A 19,640-nucleotide genomic window follows, 5' to 3' on the forward strand; every position below is an offset into this window, starting at 1 on the left:
TATTTCCTTTTAAACAATACTAGTTGCCTGGCACCCTGCTGATCTGTTATGGTCTGAATCACACACCTGAAACAAGCATGTAGGAAATGCAGTCAAACATCTGATCTGTATGCTTGTTTTAGATCTATGACTAAAAGTATTGGAGGTAGAGGATCAGCTGGGCAGCCAGGTAATGTTAATGGTTTGTAAGGAAATAAATATGGCAGCCTCCATCTCCTTCTCAGGTCAGTTGTCCTTTCAGACCAGCATATATTTCAGTGCGTCATAGGCCTGCCTCTTTTGTCATTTAAAAATTATTCATACATTACCAATGTACCCATCCCTATTACTACACATTTTATATTCTCGCCAGATGGACGGTACATCTGCAGTTATACTGGTGAGCATCCTGGTGACCCCCCAAATAGTGACAGTGAGACAACAGAAGAGGATGGAACATCCAGTTCTTCAAACATAAACTCCACAACCCCATCAACCTTATTATCATGTTCTGAGTGTGGGAAATGCTTTGGTTCAAAAATCTATCTTTACAGACACCAAACATGGCACTTCCGTGATGAGAAGTGGTTTACATGTTTTATATGTTGGAAAAGTTTTGCGCTGGAATCAGAGTTTGTCGTTCATGGGAAGATACACACAGAGGAAATGTTTTCATGTTCTGAATGTGGGAAATGTTTTGCCTACAAGCAACATTTGATTCAACATCAGAAAATTCACACAGGATTGAAGCCATTTTCATGTTCCAGTTGTGATAAGTGTTTTTCTACAAGAGCACATCTTGTTAGACATGAAATGACGCACACCGGGGAGAAGCCATACTCATGTTCTGAATGTGGGAAATGCTTTGCTGAGAAGGGCGCTCTAAATAACCATCTGCATATTCACACCGGGGAGAAGCCATATCCCTGCTCTGAATGTGGGAAATGCTTTTCCCAGAAGAGCATTTTAAATGTCCATCAGCGTGTTCACACAGGGATAAAGCCATTTTATTGCTCTCAATGTGGAAAAGGATTTACCAGGAGAACTCACTTTGTCAAGCATGAAAATAATCATATTAAAGCGGAGCAGAGATGAAAAACTAACTATAACAAGTAAATTGTCTATATATCTTATCTAAAGTTTAGATAGATAGTTTACACAGCATATCTAGCTTCCAACAGCTTCAATAGAATATGATTATTTCTTCCTGTGATACAATGACAGCAGCCATGTTGTTTGTAAACATTACACAGAGGCAGGCTTATCTGCATCTTCTGTGAAAAAAACCTAATCCCCCCCCCCCTCCTCCTCCCCCCTGCCTCTGAAATCTCTGACTAGTAATACCTCCCCCGTCTCCTGCCCAGACTAAGCTCCAGTGAGCCCTTGCTACTGCTAAAAAAAACTGTGGGAGAGGCTTGTTTAGTTTATAGGGAATTAGAGTATTAAAACAAAAAAGTATTTAGCTTGAGGAATGCCCTATAAACAATAGGAAAGGAACACAATTATGCAATGAGTAAAAGTTCATCTCGGATCCACTTTTAAGGAGAAGCAATGTTAGTGGCAGAAAATGTTTTGACCACTGAGGCCATCTTAGACTTGGGTTACATCTAAAATCGAAATCGTTGACGGCAGCGACTTTCAAATTTTTTTTAGTGTTTCCCGCTCATCCCGGCGCTCCACTATGCGGTACAATTTTGCACAAGCGATTTCAGGGCGTTTTTTAAAAATCGCTGACACTCAAAAAAAACCGCACGAAATGCCCTAGGTGTGAACAAGCCCTTACTGCACATCAGCAAAATGCTGGTTACGTGGGGTGAAAGAAAGATGCTCGGCTTCAACATGGGAAAACACATGTCCAGAAATCCTAAATGATGCAGAGGAAGGCATAAATTCTTCTAAATTATTGTCTAACTTACTTTAAAGGAGAAATACATTATTCATGTTTGTGGAAACTAGAAGCACCCTGGATTATCTGTTACTATTATATAATTATCGATATCTTTTGTTCATAAAGTATTAAAATATCAGTTGGGTTTTGAGATTTTTATGAATTGCATGAGTGAGAGAGTTCCAGAGGGTGGATACAGCTGTACAAGAATCTTGCAGCTATGCATGGCAAGGAGTTATGAGTGATGAAATTGTTAACAGATGATCTTTGAATCAGATATTGTGGTTAGGAATGTATTTACAGTGATGTGAAAAACTATTTGCCCCCTTCCTGATTTCTTATTCTTTTGCATGTTTGTCACACTTAAATGTTTCTGCTCATCAAAAACCGTTAACTATTAGTCAAAGATAACATAATTGAACACAAAATGCAATTTTAAACAATGGTTTTTATTTAGTGAGAAAAAAAAACTCCAAACCTACATGGCCCTGTGTGAAAAAGTGATTGCCCCCCCCCCCCTTGTTAAAAAATAACTGTGGTTTATCACACCTGAGTTCAATTTCTGTAGTCACCCCCAGGCCTGATTACTGCCACACCTGTTTCAATCAAGAAATCACTTAAATAGGAGCTATCTGACAAAGAGAAGTAGACCAAAAGCACCAAAGAAATTCAGGAACAAATGCCAATTGGCGTCAAGTCCTGGAGCTGCAGTTTCCCAGGGAATGCACGATCGTTCCCTGACAGTTCACGGAGCAGAGCTCCATGATTAGCCTGCTAGCTGCTGATCGCAGCTAGCAGGCTGTTTGTAAACGAAAGTGGAAAGAAATCCCCTTTGTTTACATCCGTACAGCGCTGTGGTCTCCGGCAGCGATGTACGACATTGGCGATCCCCGGCCTCTGATTGGCCGGGGATCGTCGTCCTCTCATAGGCTGTTGCCTATGACAGGCGGAACAGGATGGATTTCCGTCCTGTTCAATGCAGTACACGGAGGGGAGAAGGGGAGGGAGGGAGAAACAGCCTGATACAGGCTGAAAATTGAAAAAAAAAAAACCGCCACAGCAATCGGACACTTCAGGCAGCATGTCCCATTAGGGACAAACAAAGAAGGTGAGTCTGATCGCTGGGGTCCATAGCTGGGCTGTGCAGGAAGCTGAAAAAACTGCTCAGCCCAGCTGAGCAAAAAAGAAGCCTGGACGTTAGGGGGGTTTAACATTGTGGTCCTCAAGTGGTTAAAGAAAACATGTAACTTTAAAAACCTCCCCGGGGAGGGGGGGGTTCTCACCTTGGGCGGGGGAAACCTCTGGATCCTATTGAGACTTCCCTCGTCCTCCTCGGTCCCACGGCGGCGGTGGTAAAGCGAACAGCGGGGATGTAAATATTTACCTTCCCAGCGCAGGCGCAGTATTGGCTCTCCGCCGCGGAAATAGCCGATCGCTGTCAGGCCACTCTACTGCGCAGGTGCAAGTCGCCTGTGCAGTAGAGCGGACCCGCCAGAGATCGACTATTTCCTCCTATCTCCATGCGGAGAGCCAGAGCAGCGCCCCCGCTGGAGCCAGGAAAGGTAAATAAATCCGCGCTTGTCAGGCTTGTCGAGGGAGGATTCCGGGACATTTCGGGGGAGCCAGCGCTGGACTGCCTGCAGCTACAGCGGAGCAGGAAGCCTCAGGGTCCCCCTCCTGAGGTGAGTAACCCCCCAGGGTACTGCGTCGTGTGTATGTACATGTCGATCAGTTAGTGTAAGGGTTAGGCTCACATCACACTGACAGACCAAACTTCCCATTTAACGCACCGCAAAGAGCATTGTTTTTAATAGTTGACTCCCTCAGAACATAAATGTTAGTCCTCTTGTTGGCAATCTTTGTGTATTGCTGTGTAGTGGTCACTGTGCTTGTGAGCATGTTCGCGGGAATGCAGGTGATGGTCGCTTTCCAGCCCCTATCGTCGGGGTGAGGTAGTTCAATGACTGTAAAGTGACCAAAAAAACACTGATTCTGCAGTGTGGGACCAGTGCTGGCCTAGTAGGCTATATTGATCACCTGAGGTGACCATAAAAAAAAGTTTTTTTTGCCAAAACGTATCCAGCCGATCAAAGCAATGAAACAATGACCTTATACATCATATATCTATATAGGACATTGCTTCATTGAGCTACGCAAGCTACTTCACCACGACAAGGTAACGATCATGAAGGGAATGGACATGTACATCCTTTTTTTGTTGTTGTAGCCACTGTGTAGCACCAGAGGCCAGAAAAAAAATTGGCATGTACAAATGCCTGAACAATTTGGTTTTGTAGCAGCCCCTGCTGTAGCAGCAGCCTGAAAAAAATCAGGGTTCACCTGTGTCACGGACGATTGCGGGGACGCAGGCGCGTCCTGGAACCGCCCGTGAAGAAAAGAACGATCGCACTCGATTCCTGCATCGATTGCGCTTCAAAATGATACAATCCGGGTTGAGTGTGTAGGGGCAGCTGCAGTCTTTTCTCAGCAGAGAGAGAGCCCCAGCCTAAATGCTGGTTGGCCCTTTTGATATGCTAATGAGCCTGGGCCCAGAGAGTCCCTGGCTTCAAGCTGTGCTGATGGCCCATCCATCAGGTATAAGGTGACAAACACCATGACAGAACCAATTTAGAGTGAGGAAACTCAGACACTCCGACTCCTTTTCCCAGCAGGGAGCCGACATGTGGCTTGCTGCTGCCAACTTCAAAGAACCTTTGCCTGGGAATGACCTGGTATAAATCCCAGGGGTCTCTCATATTCCATAAACTGCTATATGTATCATATTTTCTGTGTTGCCAGGCTGGCAGACCCTCCAAACTAACAGAGCAGGTAGGGCCCTGCCTGGCGTTGGTTCTGAGAACATTTCAGAACCTTCTGAGGTAAAGACTGCCCGTTAGGCAGTTCAACAGTGCCCTAATGGTACCACAGGGGTCCCACCCCTCATGTTTGGTATCAGACTGCTGGGTACATCGAGGCAGACCTGAAAATATTAGTAAATCTGCCCTGACCTGTACGGTTCTGTGAGATAGAGCCCATATATGGTTAAGGCATGATTTCTGGTCTCCAGGACAAGGGCAGGACTCATCTCATGTTCTAAGGGGGTGTGTGGGCCCGCCCTCACTTCCTCCTACTGAATCAGGGGCATAAGAATGGGAGAGGAGCCAAACTCAGGGTCCTCCACACTGAAACATCTTGAACTCATGAGATGCCAGCTTGAGGATATGCTGGCATCCACCTGGTCTGAACTCTGGACTTTGAAACCAAGAACTTTATGATTCTTCCCACAATAAGGACATCTTTCCAGGAACTAAGTATTTTTCTCCCTTCTTTTATTTTTCATACTGGCTATTACTGTCTTAATAATTGTGATTTTTAATAAATTGTCTGTATATATTAATTATTTATATTGCGTGAATAAACGACTTTCTCCAAGTCATTCACTTTCCGCTACCCTGCTTATCAGCACACACAGAACTGATCCCGGGTCTCTGAAGATACGCTACTGTTTGTTTGTTGTTGGCTAGACAGAATATCGTGTGTTTAACCGTTTTATTCGCAGGATTAGTCAGTCAGTTAGTGGTCCCCACGGTCCCATAGTAACCGCGGTGGTGGCAGTTTACTCTGAACCAGTAGGTGACGTTGTAGTCACCCGTATCTCACAGGCGCCCTCCTGGTTTGTCCGCGGCCAATTCTTAACGGTTCCTGCGCATTGACGGCGACCAGAGTTCGCACGATCTGTGCGCTGGCATCGTTTAGAAGGCTAAGTGCGGTCAGCCACAAGGGCTCCTGTGACAACCTGTATAAAATGTCTCCATAAAAAAAAAACGGTTTGGACCCTAGTTGGTGGTGGCAGAGAAGGACAGCTGTGTGGGTAGTCATGCAGCATAAAGAGAGGAAAAACAGCTCTGTGGCGACTGAGTCACAAGTCTTCCAGTGTGCAGTAACCCTTTGGGATTCATGCCTCATTCATCTTAAAAGACATCCGACCAAGGTGAAAATTAACTGATGAGATAAACAATTATATCCATCCTCCTTCTCCTAAAAATGACTTTTTTAGATATTATATTCAAATCTAGTTTTTACATTTTTACTGTTTCATTGTCTCTGCTCAATGACACATGCGTTGAAGTATGCCAGAGCTCAAATCTATGAATTATTGACCCTTTTTTTTTATTTTTTTCCTGCTCTCAGAAGCCATTTACTGACAGGAGTGTTTTATGGCTGTAATTCCTTATCTGTGAGGGTAATGCTATAGTTTGACCCAGTCCAGACCCGGACAGAAACTGTCACTATCATACCTGATGTTTAAATCTTTCTGGCAGAGAAAGAAAAACCGGAACGTGGAATAGTCATTTCTGTGACAGGCACTGTACATACACGTCTATCTCATTATGTCGCATGCCACCTCGGTTGTCCTTTAATAAAGGTCAGGTAATCAACACTAGGCGACGTCTCTTGTCAGTGACAATCCCTCTTGCTGCGCTAAAAGTCCACAGCTACTGCTGCGCTGCAATCTGCATTTACACACTGGGTTGGGAGTCGCAGGAAGGGTTCGTGTGATGAAATGCATCAGGATCGGTGAGTTGTTTGTATCTCAAGGACCTCCTGTGCCTCCATAAATGGCACATGATTCGTATTCTCTAGCGTGTGAATGTTTTTTTTTTCATGAGGGAGGAGTTGATACAGGATTTTGCCTGGAGTGACAATAAGGCTAGAAATGGCCCTGACTAGAGTTGATCTTTAGGAAGGCAAAACTACATGTATCTCTATAGCAGGGATGTCAAACTCTGACACATAATGGGCCAGAATCTGAAACAGGTGTTAATTGAGGGCCGCATTGCTTATTAAGGTGTAATGGGGGTGGGGGTTAAGACAGGCATGTGGTCCTCCTTTGGGCACCCTGAAGCCGTCAGCTGTTATACCTGTTGGTGGCCACTGTACTGGTGTGCTCCACTGGATGAGAATCTAGCGTGCTGTCATCTACCATAAAATATAGGTGGCAACGGCGGATCCTCCAACCATCCCGAGTTCAGTGGGACTGCCACGGGTTGGGAGGTATGTAGTACCCTAGTAGCCCCCTTGTGTCCCGGCTGGGCAGCAGAGGAATTGCAGCGGATTCATCACCATTGGCATCTATTGCCACAACCATGAGTCCTCCTCTGAGTGTAAAGTGCCAAGAGGACAGTGGTGGGGCAGTCGGGGGAGTAACTGAATGGAGGGGCAGCCAGAAACGGTATGTCAACAGACACAGCCTGTGAGCATACCTCCCAATTTTTGAGATAAGTGAGAGGGACATTTAAGTCACACCCCTAACCACATCCCCGACACACACTCGATTACACATACCATAAAGATTTTATAAGCAAGATATGTTGTTTTATAATTCAAATCACACTGGTCATTTCTATCCTGGTTCATTATCTTTCATATTAACATTTGAAAATAAGAAATATATCAATTTAAATGATGGAAATAAAGTTTAGAGTCAATCAAACACTTATTTCAGGAGAGGCCTCCCAAGGTGTGTGTCCCCTCCAGCCATGGTGACCCCATACATGCCTGCAGGGAATGAGGAGGAGAGGCCGTGTAGAGAGAAGTCCAGAGTTTGGAGCATGGTGCTGCCTGGAATAGGCAAGACCCCAATGTGTGTGCACTCTGAATATATAAGAGAAAGGAGGAGGGGAATAATGGGGTCCCCAACAATGCTCTTGGGAACATATGATGTACACCTAATGATTGTGTGGCTTGGAGTGTTGTGGGATGAGTCCTGGAAGTCGGCTCAGAGGCAGTGGGGGGGGGGGGGTATTTTTTTGCTAGGGGGCCCCCAAGTTAATTTGCTTGGGGGCCCCATCAGTAGTAACAGCCCTGAAGAACATATAAAGTACACAATAAGTGTTATCAGTAATGACTTGTCAGCTCACTAGCTCCTACAGTTCTGCTGTTTACTTATGGTAGAGTTCGGCTTCAGTGAATAGAACTCTTTCCTACCCCCACTATGAGCAATGAAATCTCTGTGTACTGTTTCCTTGTGTGTACACTGCATTCCAAATTATTATGCAAATTGTATTTAAGTACTATAAAAATTAAATATTTTGTGTGTAAACTCAAGGATGGTATTGTGTCTCAGGGCTCTTTTGATCACTCAAATCAATCTTGGACACCTCTGATTACTAGTTTGCCAGGTGAGTCCGATTAAAGGAAATCTGCTAAAAAAAAAACTGTGTTTCACATTATTAAGCAGACCACCATTTCAGGGCTGTGGAGTCGGAGTCGTGGAGTCGGAGTCGTGGAGTCGGGCAATTTTGGGTGCCTGGAGTCGGAGTCGGGAAAAAATGCACCGACTCCGACTCCTAATGAATTTGTAACTGTAATTAAAATAGAAAATATGATAAAATGTTCTATTTCTCGGATAATAGTCATTAAAAATAATGTGTATATATACAGTATATATACAGTAATAGCTGTGCTTAGTCCACAAAAATGAAATAAACCAATCAAAATTAGTTACTTGTGCTGCTTCAATAAAGCAGTCCCCGTATTTTTAAGGTCAGATATACATATCTGATTGTGACTGTATATATGATGTGTACACAGGAATCTCTTATATATACTAAATAACATCTATGCTGTAAGAATAAAGCCTGATGTGTATGTCACTAATAGAGATGGTCAACGAGATGGAAATAATTCTGCATTGATGCTGATTTATGCAAATGTATGCACTCCCTTTGCTGATGAAATAAAATAATTTGATATGTTATTAAAATTTGGTTTGGTGATTACAAATTAAAGGGTAACTGAGACGGATGAAAAGTAAAGCTTTATACATACCTGGGGCTTCCTCCAGCCCCCTTCAGGCTAATCAGTCCCTCGCTGTCCACCTCCACCACCTGGATCTTCTGCTATGAGTCCTGGTAATTCAGCCAGTCAGCGCTGTCCGGCCGCATGCCGCTCCCACAGCCAGGAACATTCTGCACCTGCACAATAGTGCTGCACAGGTGTAGTATGCTCCTGGCGGCGGAGTGTGTGCATGCGCACTACGCCCGACTGGCTCAAGTACCTGGACTCATAGCAGAAGATCCAGGTGGTGGAGGAGGACAACGAGGGACTGATTATCCTGAAGGCGGCTGGAGGAAGCCCCAGGTATGTATAAAACTTTAATTTCATCTGTCTCAGGTTTACTTTGTTACACAGTAGTACTATACTCTACATATGCACTCCCCACAGAGCTGCAGGGAATCCACTGAGAATGCTGTGCACATTGAACACAGACGTGTTGTCTGTTTACAATCTCCTCACATTCTTACATGCACCCACACTTGATAGATGTTCTTTGTTCCGGTTGTACCTTTTACAAGTACTCTTACCAAGGACTAGTTTTAGTCTAAAGGGAATAAATATAGTAGTCTACATATCCTTCTCACTTCAGTTGTCTTGTAAAATTCCTAAGCGTTGGCAGTTAAGAGACGAATTTCATATTACATACTTTTAAAAAACAAAATTGTAATATGCAAATTAGAGGAGTCGGAGTCGTGGAGTCGGAGTCGGTGGAATCCTAAACTGAGGAGTCGGAGTCGGTGGATTTTTGGACCGACTCCACAGCCCTGCACCATTTTCAAGCAGTATGAGAAACAAAAATGATCTCTCTGCTGCCAAAAGTGTGAAATAGTTGAATGACTTTGACAGGGTATGAAAACCTCAGGTGTTTAATAAAAACTTAAGCGTGATCATCATACTGTTAAAAGATTTGTGGCAGACTCAGAGCCCACACAAGTTTGTGCAGATAAAGGCAAAATGAGGAATGTTTCTGCTAGAGAAATACATTGGATTGAGAGAGCAGCTGCTAAAATGCCATTACAAAGCAGCAAACAGGTACTGTATTTGAAGCTGCTGGTGCTTCTGGAGTCCCACGAGCATCAGGGCGCAGGATACTCCAGAGGATTACAGTTATGTATAAACCTATTCAGCCACCCCTAAACAATGCTCACATGCAGAAATCACAGCAGTGGGTCCAGAACTACATGACAACACATCTTCAAACAGTCCTATTTACTGTTGAGTGCCATGCAACCCTGGATGGTCCAAAAAGATGGAGTGGTGGATAGTCACAAATGTCCCAACAAGGCTCCGACGTAAGCAATGAGGTAGCGGAGTAATGTTTTGGCTGGAATTGTGGGAAGAGTGCAGTTCGGCCCCTTTAGGGTCCCTGAAGGTTTGAAAATAACCTCTGAAAAGTATGTGGAGTTTTTAACTGACCACTTTCTTCCATGGCACAAAAAGATTGGTGCTTTCTGTGATAAAATCATCTCATGCTGCAAGTAATACCTCTGCACCATTGGCTGCTTTTGGCATAAAGGGAGAGAAACTCATGGTGAGCCTCTATCCTCCCCTAACCTCAGTCCTACTGAGATCCTTTGGAGCATCCTCAAGCAAAAGATGTATGAGTGCAGGAGGCAGTTTACATCCAAACAGCAGCTCTGGTAGGCTATTCTGACATCCTTCATAGAAATTTAAGCAGAAACTATCTAAAAATCTTACAAGTTCAATGGGTAAAAGAATTATAAAGCTGCTATCAAATAAGGGGTCCTATATTAAAATATAACTTGACCTGTTAAGATGTTTGTGATTAGAATAGCTTTTGATTTCAGTAAATATGACTTGCTGCTAATGCAGAAAATTCAATAAATAACCATTTAACCAATAAATAACCATGGTGGCGTAGTGGTTAGCACTCTTGCCTTGCAGCGCTGGGTCCCTGGTTCAAATCCCAGCCAGGTCAACATCTGCAAGGAGTTTGTATGTTCTCCCCGTGTCTGCATGGGTTTCCTCCGGGCACTCCCCCTCCCTCGCACATCCCAAAAACATACAGATAAGTTAATTGGCTCCTCCCTAAAATTGACCCTAGACTACAATACATAAACTACACGCTAGATACATACACATAGGACTCTGGTAGGGAGATTAGATTGTGAGCTCCTTTAAGGGACAGTTAGTGACACGACTATATACTACAGTGGTTTGCAAAAGTATTCGGCCCCCTTGAAGTATTCCACATCTTGTCATATTACTGCTACAAACATGAATCAATTTTATTGGAATTCCACGTGAAAGACCAATACAAAGTGGTGTACACATGAGAAGTGGAACGAAAATCATACATGATTCCAAACATTTTATTTTACAAATAAATAACTGCAAAGTGGGGTGTGCGCCCAAAGACATTGCCTGATGAGTGCTAATGACTAAATAGAGTGCACCTGTGTTTAACCTTCCTGGCGGTAAGCCCGAGCTATGCCGCCGGAAGGCACTGCTCAGGCCCCGCTGGGCCGATTTGCATAATATTTTTTTTTTACACGCAGCTAGCACTTTGTTCAAGCGATCATTCAGAAATGGAAGGAGTATGGCACAATTAAACCTACCAAGACAAGCCGTCCACCTAAACTCACTGGCCGAACAAGGAGAGCGCTGATCAGAAATGCAGTCAAGAGGCTCATGGTGACTCTGGACGAGCTGCATAAGACAACTATTAGTCATGCACTGCACAAAGTTGGCCTTTATGGAAGAGTGGCAAGAAGAAAGCCATTGCTAACAGAAAAAGCATAAGAAGTCTCATTTGCAGTTTGACACAAGCCATGTGGGGGACACAGCAAACATCCCCCACATGGCTCAAGGTGCTCTGGTCAGATGAGACCAAACTGGAATTTTTTTGGCCAAAAGGCAAAATGCTATGTGTGGCGGAAAACTAACACTGCACATATGGTGGTGGCAGCATCATGCTCTGGGGTGCTTCTCTTCAGCAGGGACAGGGAAGCTGGTCAGAGTTGATGGGAAGATGGATGGAGCCAAATACAGGGCAATCTTGGCAGAAAACCTCTTGGAGCAGTTATTTATTATTTTTAAATGTTTGGAATCATGTATGATTTCCGTTCCACTTCTCACGTGTACACCACTTAGTATTGGTCTTTCACGTGGAATTCCAATTCTATTGATTCATGTTTGTGGCAGTAATATGACAAAATGTGGAAAACTTCAAGGGGGCCGAATACTTTTGCAAACCATTGTATGTACAGCGCTGCGGAAGATGTTGGCGCTATATAAATACTAAATAATAATAATGTTTTTCACAACCTATAAAATGTTTTGAAACACTGTTGTGTGTAATCATTTGGAACAGTTCATTTTAAAAAAATTTTATTATTATTATTTTTGAAAAATATACCATTATAATTAGGAAGTTTGTTCAGTAAAATTTGAATTCTACTCTAATGGTAGATGACTCAAACATTATGCTGACTGCTGCATGCATCAACTATTTTGTAAAATCAGAGAAAAAGTGTGTGCGTGCGTGTGATCTGCATCATCCGGCCAGCTGGTTGCCATATTCCCAGTGATCACTGTGGGTTTGGAAACTTCCAGTGTTACACCACAGCTTAGAGGCACCTCCAGGACTGTGTTTTTAAACTTCCTGGCATCTAATTTCCATGCAATTTTTGTACCAAAAGCAGTTTTTTTAAAGTGTTTCTTTATATTGTAAGCGTTTTTGCAGACCGCTTGCAAGTGGTGGTCTTGCAAGCTGTCCGCAAGCATGCAAACAATAAAAAAAAAACACTTTTGTTATTTTAATTTTTTTTTTTTTCATTCACCAAAAGTGTTTATTGTAGAAAATAGACAGTACATAATAAATTGCATAGGCAAGGTGGTGCAGATATTCTTAGACATAAAAAATGGACAGTTATAAAGATCTGTATACAGGCAAGACACAGTTGAGGAAATGAGTTGTTGAAGTGCAAATCACAAGAGCAAAGGCAGGTCTAGATAATAAAAATATCTGCATGTATATAATAACTTTCAAGAGGTGCACAGGTCTAGGGTCCTTCCTTCACTTCGGAAGTAAGGCCCCCTTTTCTGTTGAGAGAGGGAAGACCGGGAGCCCAATAGTGCAGTATCGTTAGTGTCGCCTGGTGGCTCAAATTCAGAAGAAGTGAATACTCACAAACATGGGTTGCAGTCCTGCATCCAACGTATAGGCATGCGAGAAAAAAAACGTTCCCGCTCGGAATCCCAGACTGTTCAGGAGCTGGGCGGTCACTCTCCTCTTAGGGTCCTCTTTTACTAATGGAACTAGTCCACTGTAGTCGAGGTCATCACCTCCGTGGGTGGTGTGGAGTAACTGGATCAGGGTTATGTGGAGGTGCCCAAACTGTATAAAATTATACAACTAGTATCTATATGTATAAATAAAAAAGAGGTTATTTACCTCTATAGAAGACTCACGAGAGTGGATTATCAGGGAGCCTTTATTAAAACAAACGGTTACGGTATACTGTTGACAACGCGTTTCACGGGACCAAGCCCGCTTCCTCAGGTCAATTAAAGAACAGTTAACCTTAGATGGAATAGAACCGTGTGATGTGCGGACGCCATAGTAAAAACACTTTATTATTTGCTGCTATGGGCAGTAGTGCTGCCCATAGATTTTTTTTTTTTACACTTAACATTTTTTTTATATTGGATCCAATACAGAAATTTGAATTTTCTGCCTGATGTGATAAGGCTGCATACACCCGACACAGGGGGCGCACGCAGCGTCATCAGAGGGACATGCCAGGGGACATTGTAACAGGGATACAGAGGTGCCAGAAGAATAAAAATGTATAAAAAGTTTAAAATTTGTGGAGGCAGTGGTGGACTTTCCTCCACGAAATATATACAAGATATGCCAACAAAGTTTAGCAGAACAAATTTATGTACATACTCCAGGGGAAAATGCAACGCGTTTCGCAGGTTGACCCCACTTTATCATGCATTTAGGCTAGTACACACTAGCAATTTTGATTGGCCAATGATTGGTCAATTTTACCACCTCCATGTAGTATGAGGGCCAAACAGATTTTCAATTATATGCAGATTATATAGGTAAATGGTCATACTACATGGAGGTGGTAAAATTGACCAATGATTGGCCTATCAAAATTGCTAGTGTGTACTAGGCTTTAGGTAGGAGTAGGTACAGTGCAGGTCTGTAATTGAGCCAAGTGCCTCTGTGACAAATTTAAAATGTGAAAGCGGTTCTGTGACAGAGGCGCTTGGCTCATTAAAGCACCAGACTTTGTTGGCATTTCTTGTGTCTATTTGAAGGAGGTAAGTCCACCACTGCCTCCACAAATGTTAAACTTTTTAGACATTTTTTTTCTTCTGGCGCCTCTGTATCCCTGTTACACTGTTCTCTAAGTCCACCCTTGGTGCAGGGGTGTCATCCTCTTTTTTTTCCTCATATATGGAGAGCGACTTCTTAATCCTGAGTGGGTTCAAATCTAATCTCCTTATCTGCAGTTACAGTGGTTACCTTTGAGGTAACCCTGCCTTGAGAGTATATTTGTATTTACTCTACCAATTTCATCCTATATTACCAGTACATACTTCACTATATTTGGCTCTTGGTGTCCCTATCTTTGTTCTCTTTGCACGCCAGAAGACATGATCGCTAAGGGACGGGAAGCAATGGAAGCAGAAGAAGAGGAGATCACCGCCGGGGATCACGAAGAAGAAGATGGGAATACGCGCGCTGGGAAGCTGCAAGGTGTTGGCGAGGGATCCCGCATACCAGCGACGCCGCAGGTGAGTAGTTGCATTAAAACAATTTGCCACAGGTGTCTGCTTAAAACACATATAAATAATAACACATATAAATCTTGATTTATGCTCTGCTAAGCTAAACGCCCCAAACCCCCTGAAAATGGGTAACAATGTGGTGACCAGCCTAAACTACTCACACGCCACATTCACACACTGCTTACAACCTAAAAGTCCTCTAACTCCCGGGCGTCAACCTTTAACAGCAATGCATTGCGTAGATTGGCACGTTTCCAGGGATAATCATTGAACTTGGTGTATGCAGCTCACTTAGAGTGAGTCACTATGATGGCTGCTTGTAGTCACTCTCAAAGATTCCTATTCGCAGCAATACAATGCGCTGAAGACTCTCACACGTATCTCCATCAAGAGATTTCTAAAACTCATTGTGAGTAATGACACATTGCTGGCATAAGGAACATGTGTGGAGTGGGGAGCCGCTAGTGTGTGGTATGCATGGTGCCCATGAGGGCTCTCACCACCTCCTTCAGGCTAGCACTGACTTCCTCAGCCAGTTCAGTTAACATTTGGCCAGTCTGCTCTGTCTGCTTGGCATCCCCATCCTTCACTCACAGGCCGCAACAAGCTCCGCCATAAATGCGTACTCCGGGCAGGAATGTAGTGGTGACGTCACCACGTTACCCAGACATCACTAGTATCGCTTGCCCACCGGGTTTCATCAGATGATCAAAATGGGCAGTAGTGTCTCTTACATTTAGGCCTCTTTTACAGTGAGACATTAAAGTCACACGTTAGAAAACATTACAACGCAGAGTAACGCACAGAAATACAAGGTCTGTGCGACATTCACAATGCACACGTTGCGTAACGTGTAGCAATATTTAGAAAGTGCTGCATGTTGTGTGTTTAACAATTAATCTGCTGCGTTGCACATGCTCAGTTATGTTTTTTTTGTTTTTTAAATGTAACGCATGCGCCGTTTTCGTTCCATCAGTATGCAACGAAAATGACGCACCAAGGGGCACATACCGCAGTGCAAAATAACGGCCAATTTCATGATATACATGCACTGCATTAGGAGCACGTTGTGCGACTTTAACGTTGCTTCAAACGCAACGTCCCACTGTGAAAGAGTCCTTAAAAGGTCCCGCAGCCTTCAACATTATGCAAATCCCATGAATCAGCATACATTAATTTTTTCCTATCTTTTACTACTTTCAATCATGCAAGTATAAAGCTCTTGAGGGCATAAAATGGTGCGAGGAGTTGGATTTGGCCCACAAGCCTTGTGCTTGACACCTGAGCTCTGGGAGTTCACCATAGGCTTAGTGGGTAACCGTGATGCTCTCATGAGTAATCACGAGTGCTTACTTGTGATTCAAATGAGCTTTAATTACCGCATCTGAGCAGCTGCATGAGAAGGGGTTATTTACCCATAATTCTGCCATCCGTCCTGCGTTCCAACAGCTTGCACGTGTCCTATTGGTCTCGTTGCAAGCCTCACCACGGCGCACTTCCTCTGGTAATCTCTGAGTGTAGGAACACACTAGGCAGAAACGCTAGCGTTGTGGAAAATGTACATAATGCAAGTCAATGGTTAAACACATATGTTTGCGTTCTGCAATGTGCATTTTTAAAAATGCAGGTCTTGCATATTTTTCCAAAACGCATCTTAAACGCAACATAATGAATGTCAGTGCTGAGTTAGAGGTCTTGCGTTTCAGCGGGGGTTTTATGCGTTTAAAAAAAAAAAGGTTTGATGATGTATTTCTGTTTCCTGTTGACTTTCTATTAATTAGCCTAAAATGCATATCGAAAACTCATTCAAAATGCATATGCGATTTATATATGCAAACTGCAAACGCATTAAACCACCCAAAACGCAAGAAAATGCATGTGCGGAACGAAAACGCAAACGCACTAAAAATGCACAAACTTATGTGCAGCAAAACGCTATCTTTCACGTACCGCCTAGTGTGTTCACGAAGTTTGTGAATGTGGCCTTGTCATTCCGAGTCCAAATGCTAAAGGGCGCCCACTCCAAACCCCTTATGCAGCAGCCAGGTACCTGAAAGGCAAACTAATGTAACATAATAAGACTTAAGCATGCAAGCATTTTTAGCACGTTTTCTGATGTTAATGCAACTGATAATCTGTTTTGCTTATTACACTGAAATTAACAGACTATAGGTATCGAATGTGTCCTCATCGCAGGAGGCAGCCATTTTGCTGTAGACTAGAGGAAGCAAGGGAGGGATTTTTGTACTCTAAGCTGAACAGGAAGTCCTAGCAGGGTATGAAAGGAGTAAATACTAGTAGAGCTGCTGCATAAGTGGCTGCAGGCTTGTGGACTATACTCTCTCCAGATCACATAACCAGGTGAGCAGTGAGTATGGGAGATGGGTAAACTGCATTTCACATTACATATACATACATAATAATTATATATAGTGAAGAAATCATGCTGCAATTGTGGAAGGATACTTCATGGCAGATTGATTAAAAAAAATTATTAGTGAGTTATAAAGTGCCAGCAGAGCTGAACCACTTGCCGACCGCGCACTCATAACGCGCGTCGGCAAAGTGGCAGCTGCAGGACCAGCGACGCAGATTTGCGTCGCCAGCTGCAGGCTGATTAATCAGGAAACAGCCGCTCGTGCGAGCGGCTGCTTCCTGTCGATTCACGGCGGGGGGCTCCGTGAATAGCCTGCGGGCCGCCGATCGCGGCTCGCAGGCTAAATGTAAACACAAGCGGAAATAATCCGCTTTTACATTTGTACAACGCTGCTAACAGTAGCAGCGTTGTACTAGATCAGCGATCCCCGGCCAATCAGCGGCCGGGGATCACTGTCACATGACAGGCAGGAGCCTGTTAGAGGCTACACAGGACAGATCCGTTCCTGTGCAGCCTTCGATCTCTGGGGATGGAGGAGAGGGGGAATCCTGCGGTGGAGGGGGCTTTGAGGTCCCCCCCCACCGCCAGCCACACGCAGGCAGGAGCGACCCCCCCCCAGCACACCATCCCCCTAGTGGGGAAAAAAGGGGGGCAATCCGGTCGCTCTGCCTGGTGTTTGATCTGTGCTGGGGGCTGTAGAGCCCACCCAGCACAGATCAGCAAAATCAGCGCTGGTCCTTAAGGGGGGGTAAAGGCTGGGTCATCAAGTGGTTAACTCGGAGAATCGGGGGGTGGGGAGCAGGCATCTACTGCAAGCTGTTCTGATGCCCACTGCACCCCCCTTCTTCTCTGTTCCCCTACTTTCCTACCTAAATGACCCCTGGCAAATTCTGGGTCGTGTATTAGTGCTCAGGCATTGACCGGGCTGCGTGCATCGTACGGTACATCGTGCATCTGTGGCTAGGAGCGCTCGGCGCATGACGTAGTCGTGATGTCATGCGCAGTAGTGATGTCATGCGCAGTCAAATGCAAGTTTGGTGCTGCAGCGATTTTCCCGGACAGCGGAAAGGAAATGGAGGCTGAAGTACTGCATGGGAGGCAATGAGAAACGGATCTGTACAACACACTGACTACAAAACAGACGTTCTAGCCTGCAAAAATCTACTATGGTGATGGGGGTCTGGAATGCAGCAATGAATGATCTGTACTTGTTATATGACTATATACTCTGTACAATCGTGCAGGGGTCAGCAGCACTCGAGTCAAGCTGTCAGTGGGTGCAAGCAAACGGTGGAGGTCCCCTCCTCCACAGGAATATCAAGGGAAACAGGAGGTTTGCAGCACTCCAAGCTCTTTTATTGAGCAGATAAGTAGATATACAGAGCAAGCTTTCGGACAATCCCTGTCCTTTGTCAAGCTACACAAGCTTGACAAAGGACAGGGATTGTCCGAAAGCTTGCTCTGTATATATACTCTGTACAGTGCTAAAGAATATTGCCAGCATTAAATACTAGCTCTAAGTTTCTCAACATCAACGTATATAGCACTGGCATTTTCCCTTGCAGCTATTCACCTTCCGTTGTGAAATGGACCCAAACGGAATAGAAACGGATTTGTTTTCACTGATCCATTTACCAGAAAGTGCCAGTGTGAACCGGCCCTAAGACATAATCGAAGACTGTTTTGGTTTGGGCAGCAAACTGATGTCACACAATCAAAACTTCCTTCCCCAGGTTTGGCGTTCAGAAGCATATTGTAATGTGGAGAGTTATTTGTAGATGTATCACTCCACTCTTATCCCATACTATTCCTTTTCTAACTTAAAGTGAATGTGAAGTGACTGTAAAAACAGAAGTCAGATATCCACCTATGGAGAGGGAAGGCTCTGGATCTCATACATAGAGCATTCCCTGTGCTCTTTTGGTGTCCTCCTTCCAGCACTGTCCCCCGTCCAGATTTACCACCTCCGGTAGCGCTCAGAAGGCTTCACAAACACTTGTGTCCCGGATTGCTTCTGCAGACAGGCGGCTCTAGATTGTACACTGGTGGAATATGTCTTCGGCGATCCTCAGATGCCTTCGGAAGCACTTGTGTCCCAGAAGGCTTCCCAAGCCTTCAGAGGATCACCAAAGGCGTATGTGACCAGTTGGCTGAATAACCTGCAACAGGGGTGTCTGTGCCGGAACAAGGATACCGATATAGTACCAGGAAGGCTCTATAAGAGCTATGGACTTCCCTCTCTATAAGGCTTATTTCAAACTACAATTCATATGCGCTAAGCACTTTTGTGAACAATTTTGTTAAGTGATTCATGGCATTATGGGCAGCACGGTGGCGTAGTGGTTTAGCGCTCTTTCCTTGCATCGCTGGGTCCCTGGTTTGCATTCCTGCCAGGTCAACTTCTGCATGGAGTTTGTATGTTCTTCTCGTGTTTGCGCGGGTTACTTCCACATCCCAAAAACATACAGATAAGTTAATTGGCTTCCCCCTAACATTTATCTGACAGAAATATATCTGATGGTCGAATCTGCTGCAAATCTATAAGTGTATGGCCACCTTTAGGGTTAAGAGTTTGAGCTGGATCCTCTGGTTAATTGGAACCCATTGAAGAGCTTGACACAGAGGGGCAGCAGAGGAAGAGCGAGAAGAAAGATGAATGAGATGAGCAGCCTAGTTCAGTACAGCCTGTTAGTCCACAAAGCAGTATGTTACAATAGTCCAGACGAGATATCATAAGAGCATGTATTAACGTTTTAGTGTGTCCTGAGTGAGAAAAGGTTGGAT

At 44.2% G+C, this 19,640-nt stretch overlaps 1 protein-coding gene across 4 annotated transcripts in view; it reads left to right on the forward strand.

Annotated features, from left to right (window-relative positions):
• The window catches only part of LOC137534306 (gastrula zinc finger protein XlCGF26.1-like), a 47,413-nt gene that overhangs the window by 15,722 nt on the left and 12,051 nt on the right, over positions 1-19,640 (forward strand). Inside the window, exon 3 of one of the 4 annotated variants that reach the window (XM_068255738.1) lies at positions 14,340-14,485. The exons of 1 other annotated variant lie outside the window; for it this stretch is intronic. In XM_068255738.1, the coding sequence (XP_068111839.1) occupies positions 14,340-14,485 (146 nt within the window). Of the gene's footprint in view, positions 1-14,339; positions 14,486-16,750; positions 16,841-19,640 lie in introns of those variants that run through there. 2 more of the 4 variants (XM_068255739.1, XM_068255741.1) reach the window with 2 other exon arrangements.

The sequence above is a fragment of the Hyperolius riggenbachi genome, chromosome 10, assembly GCF_040937935.1.
Source record: "Hyperolius riggenbachi isolate aHypRig1 chromosome 10, aHypRig1.pri, whole genome shotgun sequence".
Lineage (NCBI taxonomy): Eukaryota > Metazoa > Chordata > Amphibia > Anura > Hyperoliidae > Hyperolius > Hyperolius riggenbachi.